General features: G+C 44.1%; 1 protein-coding gene across 8 annotated transcripts in view; it reads right to left on the bottom strand.

Moving 5' to 3' along the window:
• washc2c (WASH complex subunit 2C) overlaps positions 1-20,104 on the bottom strand; it is a 60,681-nt gene that overhangs the window by 24,255 nt on the left and 16,322 nt on the right. For 5 of the 8 annotated variants that reach the window (XM_067972694.1, XM_067972700.1, XM_067972697.1 and 2 more), the window contains 12 exons: positions 18,386-18,444; positions 17,524-17,589; positions 16,586-16,681; positions 16,407-16,494; positions 16,184-16,258; positions 15,164-15,279; positions 14,402-14,474; positions 13,050-13,109; positions 10,132-10,305; positions 8,279-8,391; positions 1,945-2,043; positions 868-975 (listed from right to left, as the gene is read on the bottom strand). In XM_067972694.1, the coding sequence (XP_067828795.1) occupies positions 868-975; positions 1,945-2,043; positions 8,279-8,391; positions 10,132-10,305; positions 13,050-13,109; positions 14,402-14,474; positions 15,164-15,279; positions 16,184-16,258; positions 16,407-16,494; positions 16,586-16,681; positions 17,524-17,589; positions 18,386-18,444 (1,127 nt within the window). The remainder of the gene's footprint in view (positions 1-867; positions 976-1,944; positions 2,044-8,278; positions 8,392-10,131; positions 10,306-13,049; positions 13,110-14,401; positions 14,475-15,163; positions 15,280-16,183; positions 16,259-16,406; positions 16,495-16,585; positions 16,682-17,523; positions 17,590-18,385; positions 18,445-20,104) is intronic. The other 3 variants (XM_067972696.1, XM_067972701.1, XM_067972699.1) reach the window with 3 other exon arrangements.

Genomic DNA, 20,104 nt, shown 5'->3' with positions numbered 1-20,104 from the left:
GCCGAGGGGATGAAGATGTTTCAGATTAAAAGGAGAATGTCTGCAGAGAGAAGCAGGCTAGGACTGAATAATGGAGATATAAGAGGACAGAAGGAAACTCTTCTGCTCCATTAATCTCCTGAGGATAAGGTGTGTGTGAATATTCTCTGATCCACAAAGTTAAATGAGTGAGATAGAATCCATGATAAGGTGGTAGAAGAATGGGATTAATAGGATTGAATAGCCTTTTCTCATTCCACACTTCCTTATATTTCTTGGGAGATTGAGAAGTGATAATATTAAGTGAGGTGAAGGTTCGAGGCTTCATTGTAATACAGAAGAAACAGATTCATTGCTATTACCATCAAGCAGGGCAGTTACATTCAGGGTGTCCAATTAGTTTAGAACTTTACTATATACAATTCACAGGAAAGTCTGACCTAGTGACTCAGGTACCTGTGAAAAAGAACATCCTCAGCCTTATATAATTTTCTCATTATATCACCATCCCAACAATATGAGAGAGAGAGAGAGAGAGAGAGAGAGAGAAAAGAAAATGAAAGAAGAAGGGAAAGAAAAGAAAGCAAAAATAAATTAGAGACTGCTGAATGCCACATTCCATTCTCAAGTGAGGGGATTGAAAATACGTCGGATCAAATTTATAGTCCATTTGAGCCTTGCTCTTGTGCTCTAGTATGACATCCATTTAAACTGTTCAATGACATTCTCTAGTAACTCCCTTCCTGGTACCTCTGCAGATTATTCAATTAAGAATGCACTACTTCGGTCTATAATGATTGCACAATATTAGAAGGATGATAATTGATAAATGATATTTTTTTGAAAAAATCAGAATCTTTATAGAATTAGCAGAAAAAATTAATTTACCTCATCATCATCGAAGAGTGAGATTGGAATGTGATTAGATCTGATCTGGGTTAAGGATGATTGCTTTGATTGGTGTCTTTTTGTGTCGTTGTTTGAAGAGAATAAGTCCTGTTATGGACAAGAAGGAGTTAGAGGCAGGCAAGGATCCTGATGAGTAGCTGACCTGCACATTCTGAGAAACAACTCAACTCTTCCCTTCTCTTTTCTTCCAAACCACAATTATAATCTTATCCACAGAATGAATGCAAAAAATTATAGCGACACAAAAGGATTATTGATACTTTACCTGTACCTCCAAGGAGTAGGAAGATCCACGGTTTGATCCCCAGTCTCTACCAAGTTAGCTGATCTCACCTGTAGTGCAACTGGCCTCAACAGCCCTGGGTTAGGGATAGGGAAAAATGAGGCAGGGGTCCAATGCCTGACTGCAACCCAGTGACACCTACTGGAAATCTGCAGGAGAAACTAGGACAGGATCTGGCTTGGCTGAGATTCTTGGAATGCATTGGGAGTTGGGTGAGGGTGTTCATGGAAAATAGCCTGCTGACACTCACCATCAAGGGCTAACATGAGTTGTCAGATATCAGAGGGCAACCAGCCCCCTTGTAACTGTACACCAGCAAAACTTCCAAAATGCCTGGTGTATTAGTATGTACTTTCCAAGGTTAAAAATCCCAATATAAACTATCGGATTGAGTATTCTAGATAGAAGTACAGCAGCCTTTAACATGTGGTTTAATTTTTATTGGCCTTAGTTGAAGACTTGAGCAATATGGTATTTGGTATACGGTCATAGTTCAAGGTGAGATTTTTCCGTCTAGAGCTGTAACTGCTCTGCTGCTACAAGATTCAGAATTTCACCTAACACAGCAAATTTTATAAGATTTTTTTTTCAAAAGGAATCTATTCTAGAGATAGAGAAAGAATAAAACTTTGTGAATGGAAATACCCAGCGGATACAAGCGACACATTACAGGAAGTGTTAGCGAATCACTTGTAACATTCGCATGGATCTTTGTACCTGCGCAGTTTGTACCAAATCAAGGACACTGGAGTCTCAGCGGCCACTTTTCTTACCTGAGATTCCTCTTCATCAGAGAAGAGACCAGAGCTGGTCTGGGACTGCTCGGCAAGCAGAGGCGAGGATTCTGCTATTTCCGCGCGTGGATCTGCATTCTTGGAAATACGACAAAAGCAAATTCAGTATCCGAATAACTCAATTCTCACAAACGTCTCTCTTCCCTCCCATCGATCTCCCTATGGGAAGTGGGCTAAGAGTTTCATTCCTTCACAAACTATTCAACTTCATCCTGGAAGCTGTGGGTTTTGTGTTGCTTTTGTTTAGGAGAGATTTTTGCTACAACCGCCTATCTCAGTCACTACGAATTATAACTGGGCACTCCACATGCAGCGCCAGATCATGGAGGACTGCTCTTCAGGTAGGAAGCTATAGTGGGAGGTGCTAAATATCAAACAGGCATTTCTGTACCATGAAGGATATTCTAAGGATTTATTCCCCCAGGTACTAACTGCTGCATAAGCAGCATTGCCAGAGGACAGTAGCCTACTCGAATGGCTGGAAAATCACATGAATCCTAAGGACAGAGTGGGAGAGAAAAGAAACGTCAAAATATTTGTTTACTTGTTACTTTCCTTGTGGGTACAGTTGGTCATTCCTGTTCAATTTTTTTTAAAGAAACGAACACAGTACTGTTGACATCAGGGAAGTGAGCTTTTCACAGTTTCTGGCCTGAGGCTACAAGAAAGAAACAGACACACGCCCACAGAAACACAACTGAAAGAACAGGATCACTGTATCGCCATGACAGACCACCTCTACTGGGGTTAATTCAGCTACAAGACACTGCTGGACTCACCAATGGCCCCCAACCAACACCGTGTTGCTAACTGACAATCTGATGGGCATATCTGTTATGTACTTAAAACGGTGAATGGTCTAAAGGTACAAACAGCATTGTACCTGTAGGTGGCACTGTACGCATAACTTCACATGACCAAAGGACTGTATTTGAGATGAGCCTAACGTTACGTGACGTCCACTAAACACACACACAGGAATCACAACCAGCAGCCTCCGAGGCAAAATCCCCCCTCCTCCAGAGCAAAATTCTAGCTCACAACGCACATCCGTACCCTCTTACTGTCATCAAACCATCCCCCTAGTCATCAAGATTTAAGCCGCCACCACCACTGATAGCATTTTCTATTCCAATCCCTTTCCCATTGGCTGTATTTCTTCTCCTCCACTGTCAGACTGTCCCATGCCTCAGTTCCCTACTGTTGCTCTGAATTCCCTTTCCTCAACACTCCCTTCCTCCCCTTCCCAGTCCTCTCCCTTCTCCCGCTATTCTGCTTTTCCTCCTTCCCCCATCCCCTTTCCTCCTATTTGCTCCATCCTCCTCCCCCTTCCACCCTCATGACACTAGTCCCATTAACCCCCCCCCCCCCACAACCTCTGCTTCGCCTGATGACGTTATTGAGGATGACGCACTAACAGGTAATGCCTGCAGTATGTATTTTCTCCATTGGTTGCCCTGTAGCACTGCCCTCAACTCCCAGATGATCAAACTCTGCTCTCCCCTAAACTCAGGCATCCCTTGCAAACAAGTCCAGCTAACAGGTGTCTTCAATATTCCTCAGTTTAAGTGCGTTTCTTTCAGTTAAAAGAAAAAGGTGTTTGCCTTCTGGTCTGTACCTCTGCAGCATAAATTTCTATACGGAAGTGCTCATGAGCCCTGGAGACCATGCTGCCAGAAAAAGCAACAATGGAGTTCCTCCCCCAGCTCTGTTTCAAGCATCTGTTCAAGGGGTTTCCACTACACCACTGGCAAAGTACCACCAGCAAGTGGGACCAATTCCGAGGGATTTCCCAACCAGTGAGTTCTAGTGATATGATTCGAATTCATATTAAAACCCAAAAGTGTACAGGAGCAGAAGTGAAACAGCTAAAGTGACACAACAGCGGTAGTCTGGGTTCCTACCGATATCTACACGAACATTAATTGTGCAAAAATACTGTTTCTTAGAAAGGGAGGGGCATGCTTGGGACGTGAATCTCTGCCGGGGGGGGGGGCTCAGCAAAAAGCGTTCTACGACCTGATGGCAAGGAATTAGTCACGAGGAGAGCAGAGCTCAACGTGAGTTGCACTATGAACTTGGGCCCTCTGAACCGCAGTTCAACACTCTGCCACTTGGGTTACTTGGGTTACTTATTTCACATCGTTCACCTGACGAAGGAGGAAGCCTCCGAAAGCTTGTGAATTTAAAATAAAATTGCTGGACTATAACTTGGTGTTGTAAAATTGTTTACAATTGTCAACCCCAGTCCATCACCGGCATCTCCACATCATGACTTGGGTTACTGACAGATTAGCTTCATAGTGACCAATATTGACAAACTCCAATAAAACTAAAATCACAAGTCGGATTTACTGAGGGACTGGCAGTGCTGAGCAACAGCTCACATCTCACTGTTTTGATTACTCCTCTAGTATAGTGGAGGGTTATGAATATTTTTGCTTTAACTGAGAAACCAAGGCTCATAGTGCAGGGCAACCAGGTTGGAGAGTAAAGATGAACTTCAGTGGGTTGAGAATGGATCTGGCCTGGGTAAACTGGAATCAAAGATTGGCAGGCAAAACTGTAATCAAACAATGGGCGGCCTTTAAAGAGGAGATGGTGCAGGTACAGTCTAGGTACATTCCCACAAGGGGGAAAGGTAGGGCAACCAAAGCCAGAGCTCCCTGGATGACGAGAGAGAATATGATGAAGCAGAAAAAGGGGGTGAAAGACAGATGTCAGGTTGATAATACAAGTGAGAACCAGGCTGAATATAGAAAGTTCAGAGGGGATGTGAAAAAGGAAATTAAGAGGGGCAAAGAGAGAGTATGAGAATAGACTGGCGGCTAACATAAAAGGGAACCCAAAAATCTTCTATAGGCATATAAATAGTAAACGGGTAGTAAAAGGAGGGGTGGGGCTGATTAGGGACCAAAAAGGAGATCCACACATGGAGGCAGAGGGCATGGCTGAGGTACTAAATGAATACTTTGCATCTGTCTTTACCAAGGAAGATGATGCTGCCAAGGTCACAGTAAAAGTGGAGGTAGTTAAGATACTGGAGGGGCTAAAAATTGATAAAGAGGAGGTACTAGAAAGGCTGGCTGCACTTAAAATAGATAAGTCATCTAGTCCAGATGGGATGAATTCTAGGTTGCTGAGGGAAGTAAGGGTGGAAATTGCAGAGGTACTGGCCATAATCTTCCAATCCTCCTCAGATGTGGGGGTGGTGCCACAGGACTGGAGAACTGCAAATGTTACACCCTTGTTTAAAAAAGGGTGGAAGGATAAACCCAGCAAGTATAGGCCAGTCAGTTTAACCTCAGTGGTGGGGAAGCTTTTAGAAATGATAATCCAGGTCAAAATTAATAGTCACTTGGACAAGTGTGGATTAATAAAGGAAAGCCAGCACGGATGTGTTAAAGGCAAATCTTGTTTAACTAACTTCATTGAGTTTTTTGATGAGGTAACAGAGAGGGTTGATGAGCAATGCAGTTGATGGACTTTCAAAAGGCGTTTGATAAAGTGCCACATAATAGGCTTGTCAGCAAAATTGAAGCCCGTGGAATAAAAGGGGCAGTAGTAGCAAGGATACAAAATTGGCTAAGTGACAGGAAAGAGAGTAGTGGTGAACGGTTGTTTTTTGGACTGGAGGAAGGTGTACAGTGATGTTGCCCAGGGGTTAGGACTAGGACAACTTTTTTTTTGATGTAACGACTTGGACTTGGATGTACAGGGCACAATTTCAAAATCTAAGATTACACAAAACTTGGAAGTGTAGTAAACAGTGTGGAGGATATAATAGACTTTGAGAGGACATGGACAGGTTGGTGGAATGGGCGGGCACGTGGCAGGTGAAATTTAACAGAGAAGTGCAAAGTGATACATTTTGGTAGGAAGAACGAGGAGAGGCAATATAACCTAAATGGTACAATTCTAAAGGGGGTGCAGGAACAGAGACCTGGGGGTATATGTGCACAAATCTTTGAAGGTGGCGAGGACAGGTTGAGAAAGCGGTTAAAAAAGCATATGGGATCTGGGGCTTTATAAATAGAGGCAGAGTGTACAAAAGCAAGGAAGTTATGTTGAACCTTTATAAAACACTGGTTCGGCCACAACTGGAGCAATGTCCCCAAATCTGGGCACCGCACTTTAGTAAGGATGTGAAAGCCTTAGGGAGGGTGCAGAAAACATTTACTAGGGTTCCAGAGATGAGGAGTTTCAGATATGTGGATAGACTGGAGAAGCTGGGATTGTTCTCCTTAGAGCAGAGAAGGTTGAGAGGAGATTTGATAGAAGTGTTCAAAATCATGAAGGGTTTAGATAAAGTAAATAAAGAGAAACTAATCCCATTGGCGGAAAGGTAGAGAACCAGAGGACACAGATTTGTGATCTGCAGAAGATCCAAAGGTGACATGAGGAAAAACTTTACGCAGCAAGTAGTTATGATCTGGAATGCACTGCCTGAAAGGGTGTTGGAAACAGATTCAATCGTGGCTTTCAAAAAGAAATTGGATAAATACTTGAAGGGAAAAAATCTGCAGGGCTTCGGGGAAAAAGCGGGGGAATGGGACTAATTGGATTCCTCTTACAAATAACCGGCATGGGCTCAATGGGCCGAATGGCCTCCTGCTGTGCTGTAACCATTCTACGGTTCTATGAGTGGACATGGCTGTCACCTCTTCAGCCCACTGACTCCTCACCTGGTAGAGAGTTGCCATTTTGTACAATTCTCTGCCTCTAGATTTTTCATCTCTGCTCCAGCTGGAAGTGTTAACATTACTAGTGAATGCACGAGATCGCACCACCTAATGGATAGGAGGTGCACAGATGGGTCGGATAGTCTTTTCTCAATCTCTTTGTACATCCAATGGTGAAATGATTGGCCAGGCTTAAGCAATTCATGGGACGCTCAAAATGACAAAACATTAGAGTTCTAGCATGCATCTAGATTGAGTCCTGGGATGAGAGTGTTGTCCTATGAGGAGAGATTGAGTAGAATGGGCCTATATTATCTGGAGTTTAGATGAGATGTGATCTCATTGAAACATAAGATTCTTAGGGGGCTTGATAGGGTAGATGCTGAGAGGCTGTTTCCCCTGGCTGGAGAGTCTAGAACTAGAGGGTATAGTCACAGGATAAGGGGTCGACCATTTAAGACTGAGATGAGGAGGAATTACTTCACTCAAGGGTTGTGAATCTTTGGAATTCTCTACCCCAGAGGGCTGTGGATGCTGAGTCGTTAAGTATATTCAAGGCCGAGATAGATAGATTTTTGGATTCTAGGGGAATCAAGGGATATGGGGATTGGGGGGAAAGTGGAGTTGAGGTAGAAGGTCAGCCATGATCTGATTGAATGGTGGAGCAGGCTTGAGGGACCGTATGGCCTACTCCTGCTCCTATTTCTTATGTTCTTATGCTCTAGCCAGGAGAATAGCTCCTTCCTGTCACATAATCAAGGGGTTTCATCACAATTCCTAATATGGTAACAAGTGTCTAACGCAGAAGATAGTACACCAGTATTACAGTACTCCAGGCACAGCCCATCAATACAGAAATAACACCCGCTGCACAAACAGCTGAGCTGAAGAACACTCACTCAATCCTTACCTTTGTGTAACTCCAGTCAGAGTCAGCATGCAGTTATTTACAGAAAGTATAAACCTCCCATTGCTAATAAGTCAGCATTTACACAACAGGATTAATAGCAAGTTTAGCAACCTTAACTTAAATCACGATGACAGATTTGGTTGTGCTCCCCTCACCCCTCACCCCCCACCCCCTTCAAATTTTCTCCCATCCTTTACTGAAGGGACCTACTCAAGGATAGTTCCAGCAGTGCAGAGTCACTGCTTTCAGGAGAGGAGAACACGTTTAAATATAAAGTAGCACATTATAGAATCATACAGCACAGAAGGAGCCCATTTGGCCCATTGTGCCAGTGCTCACTGAAAAAGCTACCAATTAGTCCCACTCCCATGCTCTTTCACCGCAGCCCTGTAAATTTTTCCTTTGTAAGGATATATCCACTTCCCTTTTGAAAGTTATTATTGAATTCACTTCCACCACCCTCAGGCAGTGCATTCCAGATCATAACTCGCAAAGTAAAAAAATCTCATCTCCCCCACGCTGGCTTTTTTGGCAATTAAATCTATGTCCTCTGGTTACCGACCTTCCTGCAAGTGGAAACAGTTTCTCCCTATCTACTCTATCAAAGCCCCTCATTATGGATGGTTTAAGAAGATAAATAAATATGGAATGGTTGAAGTGTAAATACTGGTTGACTTTAACATTGCACACACTTCAGTGCCATTCTAAGACACTCACTCACCTGCTGCACTCTTGATTTCTCTTTGGCAGGTTTTGGTGTGACACTTGCTTCAAAGAGTCCACTGTCCTCGCCGTCATCAAACAAACTTGTGGCCAGCTTGGGTTTGGTAGGAGCTAACATAAAAATTAGAAGGGAAGAACTGACAATGCAGAGACTTTGCAAAACCATTTAATGCCACAGAGAAATAATCTGCAGTCTCAGAGAATAAGACTAAGTTCAAATGTATTAATTACCTTGTGAAGGAGACACAAAACAGCCCAAGCCTTCTTAGCCAACTCAGTCGAAGCTTTTAAATACCACTATTACCCCACGACAGGCACTGGATCCCATGCACTTCCCTCCCTCTTACTGAGTATGCCTAAACATTAAGCAAACCAGGATTCTCTGCACTTCCAAATGAGATGTGATCATCAGAAGTGATTGCACAGCCTCCTGCCACAGTGTTCGGAGATCCTAGTACACTCGGGAAGGGGTTGTTCACAACAGAATCACATATTATTGAACGCTGTTTAGGGATGAACACGATAGTCTGACAACATCTCTCGCTCTTTCTTCGGCAGCACCTCCCAAACCAGCGACCTCCACCACCTAGAAGGACAAGGGCAGCAGGTGCGTGGGAACAACACCACCTCCAAGTCACACACCATCCTGATTTGGACAAATATCACCCGTTCCTTCATCGTCACTGGGTCAAAATCCTGGATCTCCCTACCCAACAGCACTGTGGGAGTACCTTCAACACAAGGTCTGCAGCGTTTCCCACCACCTTTTCAAGGGCAACTACGGATGGGCAATAAATGCTGGCCTTGCCAACGACACCCACATCCCGAGAATGAATAGAAAAAAAACGTCATCAAATGAGATTTTTTTCCACACCAGTGTGAGAATGCATCATCTACCACCATACAGTATATCCAACACAAGACCTGGGGCCTGTACCTGCAGTTATGCAGAGGCCTCAGATGCTTCTCCAGCTGCAGGACCCATAAGACTGCACTGTTTCCAACTTTTCTTAGGGTTTCTGCAGCTCACCAGCTGAGCACCAGATGGTTCTGCTGCAGCTTTTGAGGAGGACAATCTTGACTCTTGAACCCAAAACAGAATACTTACTCGTGGGAAATATGCAGTGATAATGCAGACCAGGCCCCAGCAATATCTGCAGTACGGTTTGTTAATTATTTTTCTGCTTTAACACACACACTAGGCATTAGCAAATAAAAAAAGAGCTTGAAGGCTTGAAGAGAGAGGCCCAAAGCCAAACAGGGACTGAAAAAACACTCCAAACACTCAAAACATAAATACAAATCTTCCTCACAGCAACCTTTATTTGCCATCCTGGAGCAGAGAAACGTGATTTATGCTAAAAGTGGCCACTCGCAGAAGGCGGACAAAGCCACAAGAATCACTTGAGGCAAAGACAGACCAAGGTACCCGCCAAAATTTCTGGAAAGGCACAATAGTGTCCCTGCATTCCCCACCAGTCTGTATCCTGGACTGTCTCAGTTTTGTCTCTGACAGAATCAGTCCCATTTTACACTAGCAATCTTTGTCCCTGATACAACCCATTAGACAATGCTCTAAAACCTTAAGATGCAGCAATTCACACAATGCGAGTGAAAGGAACGACAGACTATTCCAGGGACCCTCTGCAACACTGAACATTTTAATGACCTGATTTTCCTTGTTACATAATTTGTCTTACCTAGGTTACATGAAGCACAGTTAATGGCTGCTATTACCACTACAAGTGTGCAGGGGGGCAGGTTTTATTCTAAACCCAGCTTTAAAGGTTTGTTTAAATGTGTCATCAGCTACAGGTGTCTGAGTTAGTTTGAAATAAGCCCCAAATTTACCCGTTGATGTTTTCACATTTGATCCAAACAAGTCGTCGTCATCATCTTCCTCCTCATTCTCGAACAGTCCGCCAGCGTCTGCCGGTTCTGGAGCTGGTGGGGCTTTTGTCGCCTTTTTCTTTGCTCCCTTCTCGTGGGTCGTCTCAGAAATCATGGCACCAAATAAGTCTCCACCTAAAAAGGGAATCGAAACGGTCACAAACAAACAAAGGAGAGTCCCTGCACAGAGACATGAGCAAAATTAAATAAAGGGACAAAACTAGAAATTAAAAGCAGAAAATTGTGGAAATACGCAGCAGTTTGGTCAGCAGGAAGCAGAGGGGTTAAACTTTTCAGTGGCACCCTTCACCACACTGGGTTATGAAGTCTATTTCTACATAAAGACTCTTTGGTAAGGTACAATGTAAGATTTTATAATTCGTGTTCCTGGCGCAGGAGCGTAATGGGGAACTTGGCCGTGGAATGAGTAGAAGACCCTGCATGGCACCGCAAATTTGAAAAATCAGCCCTATAAATCGGAGCGCAACCATTGGAAGAAGCAGCATTCTCCGACCCCAGCGATAGATCAAAGTGTTATCCAGTTATTCTTCTCTGCTCCTCCTCCCACCTGAAAGGCACTGGCTCAAGTTGGGCTAAGCTTCCATGGGCAGCAGCCATCTCTGGTGCCTCCCTCTAAATGGCCAATCTTGATCTGCAAGAATGGATAGCAGTTAGGAGTGTAAACCCCGCCTCATTTTTCGTCTCCAAAACCCAGAGCATTGAGGTCAATTACAGCACCTCTACCAGCTAACTTGACACAGACCAGGGATCATACCTGGAATTATCTTGGTGTGTATGTCTCAGCGAGACACCAAGCATTACATTTACCATCCCAGCCCCCTCAAATTCATTCATATTTCTATCTTCTCAAAGACTTAGGCTGAGGCTAATCACCATATTTTGCCAAATAGTCAAAATATAGAAAATGTTCTAATTTTATTAAATATTTTATTCAGTTGTCAAAATCACTTGACAATTTTCTACTTCAAAAGAATGGTACTGAACTCAAGATGTTCAATTTCTGCTCCTGTTCTGCATCCACTGTCACCTTACAGGTGTGGATAGTGATCATGGAAAAGATGCAAGAGTAGAAACATAGGAATGGGGGTAGGCCATTCAGCTCCATTGAGCCTCTTCTGCCATTCAATTAGATCACGGTTGATCTGTACCTCAACTCTATTTACCCACCCTCGTTCCATATCCCTTGATACCTTTATCCAACAAAAACCTATCGATCATAGTCTTGAAAGCTCTAATTGATCCACAGCCTTTCGAGGGAGTGAGTTCCACATATCCACTAGTGTGTGTGGAAAAAGTGCTTCCTGATTTCGCTCCTGAACGGCCTAGCTCTAATTTTAAGATTATGCACCCTTGTTCTGGATTCCCCCACCAAAGGTATCTACTCTATTGAATCCTTTTATCATGTTAAAGATCTTGATTAGATCACCCCTCAACCGTCTAAACTCATGGGAATACAAGCCAAGTTTATGCAACCTGTCCTCCTAATTTAACCCTTTAAGTCCTGGCATCATTCTGATGAATTTATGATGTACCCCTTCCAAGGCCAATATAACACTTCACAAGTTTGGCGCCCAAAACAGAGCACAGTACTCTGACCAAGGCTCTGTACAACTGAAGCATCACTTCCTCACTTTTGAATTCCAATCCCCTTAAGATAAAGGCCAACATACCATTCTCCTTTTTTGATTACTTTCTGTACTTGTGCACTAGCCTTTAGTGGTATGTGTACCTGGACACCTAAATCCCTTTGCTCCTCCACAGCTCCCCATCTCTCACCATTAAGAAAATAGTCTGAGTTGTCTTTCTTGGATCCAAAGTGGGTGGCCTCACACTTCCCCAATTGGTTTTTTCTATCGTCTTAACCGGTAGCGAGTAAGATCAGTCAGGGAGGCCACAATGCCATTTTGCCCAGTCTGTCTAGTTCCCTTTGTAATTTCCTCCACTCATTCACACAGAATGTTGGAGTTGAAAACTGACATTTTTAGAAGTTAAGGCTCACAGATGAGGCCATTTAGGTGAGATACAGAAGGGCTTCTGCTGCCCAAGAGCTATATTCCAACAAGAGAAAATCGGAAGGGAAGATGTACGGAGAAATGATCTCCCGGGAGCTTACACTGCAAGTATAATTAAAAACACAAACATGTTTCGGAGCCGAAAGAAAGCCAACAAGATGCAATAAAGTGAGGCTGACCTACTGCAGATGGTGGTGCTGAGAAAGAGTGGTGACAGCGGACCAGACATATTATCCCAGCGCGAATCACCAGTTCGGTGTCTGTCATGACAGAGTAGGGCAAGCTTTACCTGATCAGTTTGGAGGTCTCGATTGGGCAGGGTGGGGGAACCTTTGGTGTGGGATTTTCCACAAGAACAAAACAGCCCTACCACCCTCCAACATTTCTGCGCTCCTCCAATTCTGGCCTCTTCCGCATCCCCGATTTTCATCGCTCCACCTTTGACGGCCGTGCTTTCAACTGCTTAGGCTGTGAGCTCTGAAATTCCCTCCCTAAACCGCTCCACCTCTCTCTCCTCCTTTAAGACTTTTTTGACCAAGCATTAGGTCACCTGTCCTAATATCTCATGTGGCTCAGTGTCAAATTTTGTTTGCTAACACTTCTGTGAAGCGCCTTGGGACATTTTACTACGTTAAAGGCGCTATATAAATGCAAGTTGTTATTGTTGAAACAGTTGTTGGGAGTTTAAACGTTTCATATGTTCCGCTGCAATCATGTACGGAGAGCAAATTGCATAAAAGTCTTGAACCTTGGGCTTAATAATGAAGCCACAGAATAAACACGCAGACACGCGCGCACACAGACAAGATGCAGTTGAGTATTTGTGGGTAATTACAGAAAACCTACCAGGGTAAATAGAGACTGCTCCAACTGGTACTTTTATCCCAGATTTTTTTACTGCAGGTTCTAATTTTAAAATTGAAGAAAAAAGTTTAAAAAGGGAAAAATAATCAAAAGAAACAAACACAACCTTAGACCCTAAAACTTCCCGGCACTTTCAGACACGACTTTGATACAACGGGATTCTAGGCCAAGAACTATCATCATGGAAACTGGCCTCATTTTGTCCGATCTCTAGGCAGGTGCCTCACTCCTGGAGAACAGGTCTCCGCAGTGATTGAGCAAAGCATGTTAAAAAGCATCAGTGCCGACAATTTCTCAAACTAACAAGTTTTCTGTGAATAAGATCTTTCAATCCACAAAAAGAATTTCCCAACAATCTGAGCTAGACTATTGCCAATATTATCCAGCCCACCCACAAGAAAGCAGAGAAGAGTGCGGAAATAATCAGGGGGAGAAAGTAGTCAAAACAAGCTACAGCTCCAGCCACAAAATACAGTCCCCACCATCTATACCGCCCACAGTTATGGAGGACAACCATCTATATATCGGGCAATTAACGCTAACCATTTGCCATAACCAAAGATGTCAATTACAAAGGCAGCGCTTATAATGTACTAAAGATGCAGCTATTCAGGCAGACTTGTTACGGTGCGATTACCTTGGACACTAACTCCCCTCAATGCAGTGTTAGGTTACAGCTTGCACTAATCAGCAAACGTGATACGGTGGTATTGTGAATGAGAAGTTGATATTTGAGAAGCGCTACTCCTTTTACCGTCCACCTCGTATAGCGCGCAAACCGGGTCAACACCAACGCGCCCACTGTAAGCGGTGGGGACTGTACTCCTGTACAAGCAGCGACAAGTTGAAGTAATTGGACACGGGATTCTGCACCAGCAAATTTAGCGAAAGGCTCTGAAGGTGAGGTTAGTAAGCACTGTTTCATGGAGCTCCCATCATTAGGTTTTAGGGACAGATAAAGCATCTGAGAGGAAGCAGTTTGGTTAAAATCTAAATCAGCAAGTGCAATGTTATGATTACGCACCAACTCACTGAGCGAATGCAACAATTTTTTTTTAAAAAGACTCTCAATAACCCCCAAAACCTGAATTCCAGCATTCATTTTATAGTCTAACATCTCTCAGAATAAGGGCCGATGGAGAACTGTACTGCCACATGATCTACTGCTGGCCAAATCGTTTTATTCAGGTCCAAGGAAAAACTGCATATGAAACATTTAGAAATATTAGCTGCTTTTCAGAAAACCAACACGTTTATTTTAAAACTCCATGCGAGTAAACTATTATAGAATACTGGTTCTCAGCATTCAATGCCACCTCAAACAGAACACTCACCATTACCAACGGCTGGTTTTACTTCTCTCCCTTTGTCAAGTTCCTCCTTTGGTGCCTCAGCAAAAAGGTCACCCTGGAAAAGAAAGCAGTATTTTTGTAAAAATAAATGATAGTTTTAATGCAGTAACATGTTAACTCTGGGATCTGGGCTTCAATCCAGCCTAGAACCCCCCACCCCCCCACCAAAAACAGTTGAGGGGTCAGGTGCACTAAAGCCGGATAACCAGAAGCTCCCAGGTGCCATCCATGAGCTTGTTGGGGGGGGGGGGGGGGGGGGGGGGGAAAAGAGGAGAGAGTGGGGAAGAGGACATGCACAATTGAATAGCCTGCTGATATCATCTAGGCTCAAACATGAATAGCAGCTGCTTGGGCAGGTAGGTACCAGAGGCTACAGCGCTGATGGAACCATATCCCAGCACAAGTCAGTGACATCAGGGGGAGGACGGAAAACTGGAGCGAACAGAAGCAAGCCTCCTTTCTGCCAGCTGTAAAAACAGGTCCCAACCCAGTTCCTAGTGGGAATGGGCCTCCACTGAAGAATCCGCAATAACTAGGAATAAATTAGCTCACAGGCTCAGCCACAAGGATTCAAACCCTGGTCCTGGGGCAAAAGGACTGTGGGCTGAACAACTTGCTCTTATAAAGCCCTCCTCACATCGGAGTGACGTCTGAGCGCTTGTCAGTTAATCTGTATCACAGAAATCAGACTCAGATATTTTGATACTATTTTAAATTTCTAATCTGCAACATCGCAGTACCAACCTCATCATCGTCAAAAAGGCCTTTCCCTCCACTGAAGAGACCACTTTTACCGCCAAATGGAGAATAGTCGTCATCCTCATCGGCGTTCTGAGATGTGAATAAGTTCTCGTCATCTTCTGACGCATGAAAGAAAAGTGCATTGTACAAGTGGTCACAAGCATTTCAGTAAAGCACCCAGTGCAGTGGAATTGTTGTTCATGTCAAACTGTGAAAAACATCCAGTACAACAACAGCTTCTGCCTTTCGAAACGTGGGTCATGTCGGGAGAGGGCATTTTATGCTGTCCGGGTGAAGTACTGGTGGTTACAAGTCTGTTACTGGTGATGGGAACAGCTTGAGGCAACGAATTAAGAGCAGCACAGTGACATTGAAAAATCATTGGTGTACGATTAAAAAAAAAATCATTTCAGTATTTCATCACTCCACTAGATATGTACAAGACTATTTTGGACCTGTTCTACATTCTGTCCAAAACACATTTTATATTTAGAACAAAAGCAGCCCCATTACACAACTTGAAATCACACAAGCCTTTGTTGACTGGACTTGGTTCTCTCCTTTCCTTCTCCTCACCCAAAGACAGCGACTCTTTTCTGGGTTCCAGAAGCCCGTTATCCACCCAAGTGGTGATTATAATATAAGCACCGAAGACTGTTTATCCAATGGGTACTAGTGTCAATACCGTGATCCCATCCTCATGCAAAGCCCATACGTACACTTCTAGCAGGGATCATTAGGTAGTAACCAGGATCTGTAACACTGACCAATTCGTGCCTCCTTGGGTAGGGAGGGGAAACGCCAATTCTAGCATCACTATCATTACCTTGGCTGGGGTTAACCAACTTAACACAGATCAACAGCCCAATCTGGGACCATGCTGGAAAAGGTTGTTCAGCCAACAACCAGACTTTGATAACATGACCTATAAAATCCCCAAGGGAGCTCCCAGTTCAGTCAACCTCCGCGCATTAACTTCGAGCCCAAAGCTCACCGTCGGAATGAACGGGTCTTATTTCTTACCTTGACGTTTAGCCTTTCGAGTTTCTTTCTTGGCTTTTTCTCGGTTCTTTGTCGCCGAACTCCCTGATTTCAAAGCTGCAGGACAATTAATAAAAGAGAATTAGGACAAGATTTGAGACCATGTGTAGTGCAGGAGAGACGGATCACAACAATAAAAGGAACCCATCATTTCATAGCACCCACTCCACCCCAAGGCAACAGCCAAAAAAACACAAACAATTACACGCTCTCTCTTCATCTGGTTTCTCTGGGCTTTCTCCTTGAATCCGTGCTGCTAGTTCTTCTGCAAAGGAGGTTTGGCCCATTTTTTTCTGCAATGAAAAGAACGTGAAGTATGTTACCAATGAAAGGGCACTCTTTAAAATCACTCATCTGTGCAATTTCTCCGGAATAAGAACTCACCGTGCTCGTCAATTCCCCCTCATCATCCTCTTTCTCAGATTCATGAAACAAATCGGAGTCGTCATCTTCATCCTCATCACTGATCAGCTGCTGTTTCTACAGAGCAAAAGCATTTCAAAATACTGCTTAAAAGAATCAAGCAGCTACTCGAGAGTTACATGGATAGTTTAAATGGCAGTGTGAGATTGCTTGATCCAACTGCAAATTGCTTAATTGTTCGCGGTAGGTCTTTGTCTTTACTATGTAAATGTGCTTTCCAGCTTATTAGAAAAAAAGTTCTTCTATCATTTTCCGATGGTCTCCTATACCCTCACCTCCCCACCCAGACCGCAGGGCGGGCAGACCACAAGAACACAGGCCACGCTCCAGGTATAAGAAAGCTCACTAGATGTACCTACCCCAGGTAGATATTCTGAATCAGCACGCCTAGAGGGCAAATCCAACTCCTATCCATCCCTCACCCAACAGGATTCTGCTGAGCGATCAGGAGCAGAAACTGACCATTTCCTCTTCCCCACCTAGGGTGGCAGAGGCCAAAAGTAGTGCTCCAGATGGTGCCCCAGCTGAGATTAACTTGCTCAGCACAGACTGAGGATCACACCTGGACCTTCTATTTGTATGACGTAGTATACGGTCCACGATTCAGTACTTACTGCATGCGGTCCGCGAGTCAGTACTACACTGCCCCTTGTAGTGTACTTTTCCTCACTAAGCTAACAGAGTAGCTCACAGCTGACTCACAGATTTTAAAATATAATAATCTCTTTTAAGTTCTTAATGTAGTTAAATCAAATGAATCAACAAGTAAAATTCAAGTGTAATCATTTTTTAAAAAATTTTTTGAAAAAGGTTCATTACTTTTGAAGCAAGTCACAAAAACGTGTAGGTCCACAGCTTTAAACATGATACGAGCATCCATGATAACCAGAAATACTTACGCGGACCGACTTTGGCAGCTTCGACTCGTCCTCCTCACTTTCGTCTGCAAAATCATCCTCAGACTCCTGTATCAGTTGCACATAAGACAAAACAGTCCAGTGACTAAAGACACTTTGCTATCACTTGCTCACTCACACAATTCAATCAATGATTACACTTGGCACTGGGTTAAGGTGTTTTACAAATCAGACAAGAATGCTTTGGGCAGTAACAATTCAATACAATCTGCTATGTGAGCAAAGCTTTAAAGTTAATAGCAGGAAATAAGCTGATCTCACACGGTGATAGAATCATACAGCACAGGAGGCCATTCAGCCTCATCTCATCTGTGGTCACGGTTAGTGAACACTCTAAGATGCCTGTACTTCAGCTAGTGTTAGTGTTCATGTAGCCAGTTGACTACAGGACTATGAGGTGAATAAGGACACAACACATCATGAACACACGGATGGCAGACACGTGGAGAGCACAGGCTCTCTCACAAAGTAGTGGAGCGGGGTGACATATTGGTCACCTTACTAGAGTGAACACAGTGAGTATTGTGGGGAGGGGGAAAGTGACGCAAAAAATGTCTGATCTCAGTGGTATTATTAGAACTTTAGGGTTGACAGGTTGGGTAGAGACGAAGCACAGGGCTGTGCTGAGCTAGGGTGTTTCTGTAGGTCAACCCAGCAGCCGGAAAGTTGAAGGAGCACATCCTTTTGGTCGACCATCCAGACCGAAATGCAGAACAGGGCCACAACTGTAACGTGACACCAGTAAGGTGACAGAGATAGCCCGAGTCTGTCCAACCCCACACAATATGGGCCATGCCAGTCATGGACAATCACTTCTGAACAAAACCTCTTCCTTTCCTCTCACCTCCTCTTTCTCCTCTTCCTCGCTTTCAACAACACTGCCACGGTCACTGTCCACAGACTCTGGGCAAAGCAAAAGAAATAAATTAGAAAATCACGCAACATGGATATCAGGAATGCGTAAAGCTAGAACTCACAGGATTGCACTGAAAAGATTGGGAGGGATAGTTAATATTTTAAAAGGAATTAAGAACAGGCTGTTAAAATTTCATGAGGAAAGTTGCTCATAATTAAGACCAAAAATCAATTTTATTTTCAATTTTCCTTTAGCAACTTCCCCCCAATGTGCTGTCCCCCAGAAGATGTGACTCTTGCTCTCCACTGGCCATTCCATGTGACCTTGTTTGGAGGGGGGGATTTGGGGTGGGGGGGGTGGAGGAGAGGAGATGTGAAGACAAAAACATCACAGACAATCCCAAACCTGTCCTCACAGGTGCACTTTTTCCAGGAGGCGGTACTGGACCGTGATCAGAGCTTGGAACCCTCGATTTGAGCCACCCAGGCCAGTTATCGTAGCCCCATTGCCATCCCAGAATCCAACCTGGGACCGCCCTGATCTAGGTGGTGCATTGACCCATTAGAGGAGCCAACACTGCTGGTTGACAAGAACAACACAGTATCAGAGTTAGTGTCAGACACAACAAACACGAAAAAAGTACAGAGGGACCTCCTGCACCGAGAATTACCCCTTCCTTCAATTGCTGCTCCAACACAAGGTATGTATATTTTTTTGGGGGGAAGGGGATACTCCCCATTCCAGGAACTCTCACTTCAGGATTAGCACAGCCATCTGCAGAGCGAAGTTCCTGCCACTCTACCCCCTCAGAAAAGAAAGCCTGTTCCATGTCCCACTCCAGCTGAGTCTCAGAAGGAAAAGGTCAGTGCACCCCCGTACCATCCAACCTCTCCCACCCCAACCTCGTTCACTCAATACAGAACGGCAACTGTTTTTGAACAGTCACAGAGCGGTATAAAACCAGCTCTGATGGACCAGAACAAGAGGCGTTAGTTTGTCTTTATGTTTCTTTTCAGATACTGATCCAGCGGTTTCTGATTTTATTCAGATATCCAGCAATTTTTTTAAGAAACAAAATCAGTTCAGTCTTATAGGCCTCACTGAGATGACAGACTCTCAGGTAGCACACCTCCTGAGCTGAGCTAGAGCTTAGTGGCACAGGAGACAATCCATTTCTTCCACTGTTCGTCCAGAGCAAGATATTTGACTCCCTTTGGAGCATCATCTTGCCTCAAATCCAGAAGATCGTGGTTCTCCACAGTTGATGTTTATATTTGTAAGTCTGTAACAGATGAGTCATGTCTCTGGGTTGTTTCTGTAACAAAAGGTATTTGTACGTGGACAGGTTGTTGGCCTGACTCTCAACCCCCTACCAGGAGGGCTGGCGCACTGCCTTCATTCTGGCTCTTATCTTTCAACCTGTTCAGTTTGGATGGCCCTACCAAGAGTTATACTTCTGCCAGCATAGCTCTCGGGATCATAGAAGCACGCAAGCCTTCCCATCACATCAGGGAGCAGTCCCAAGAGAAGATGCACTTCCCAACTTCACTTCGACACTGTTGAGCATGTCACCAGCTCTTCCCCATCGACATCGAGTCTCCATGTTACATTTCCTAACTGTCACTACGTGCCCTCAAACAGTTCCTTCTCCCGTGCACCATCACCTCACACGTCCCAAGACCATTTTGTTCCTTTCCATTGGTCATT

This window comes from Heptranchias perlo, chromosome 36, assembly GCF_035084215.1.
Source record: "Heptranchias perlo isolate sHepPer1 chromosome 36, sHepPer1.hap1, whole genome shotgun sequence".
Lineage (NCBI taxonomy): Eukaryota > Metazoa > Chordata > Chondrichthyes > Hexanchiformes > Hexanchidae > Heptranchias > Heptranchias perlo.
The sequence above is the reverse complement of the archived record's forward strand: the minus strand, read 5'-3'. Positions and strand labels throughout refer to the sequence as shown.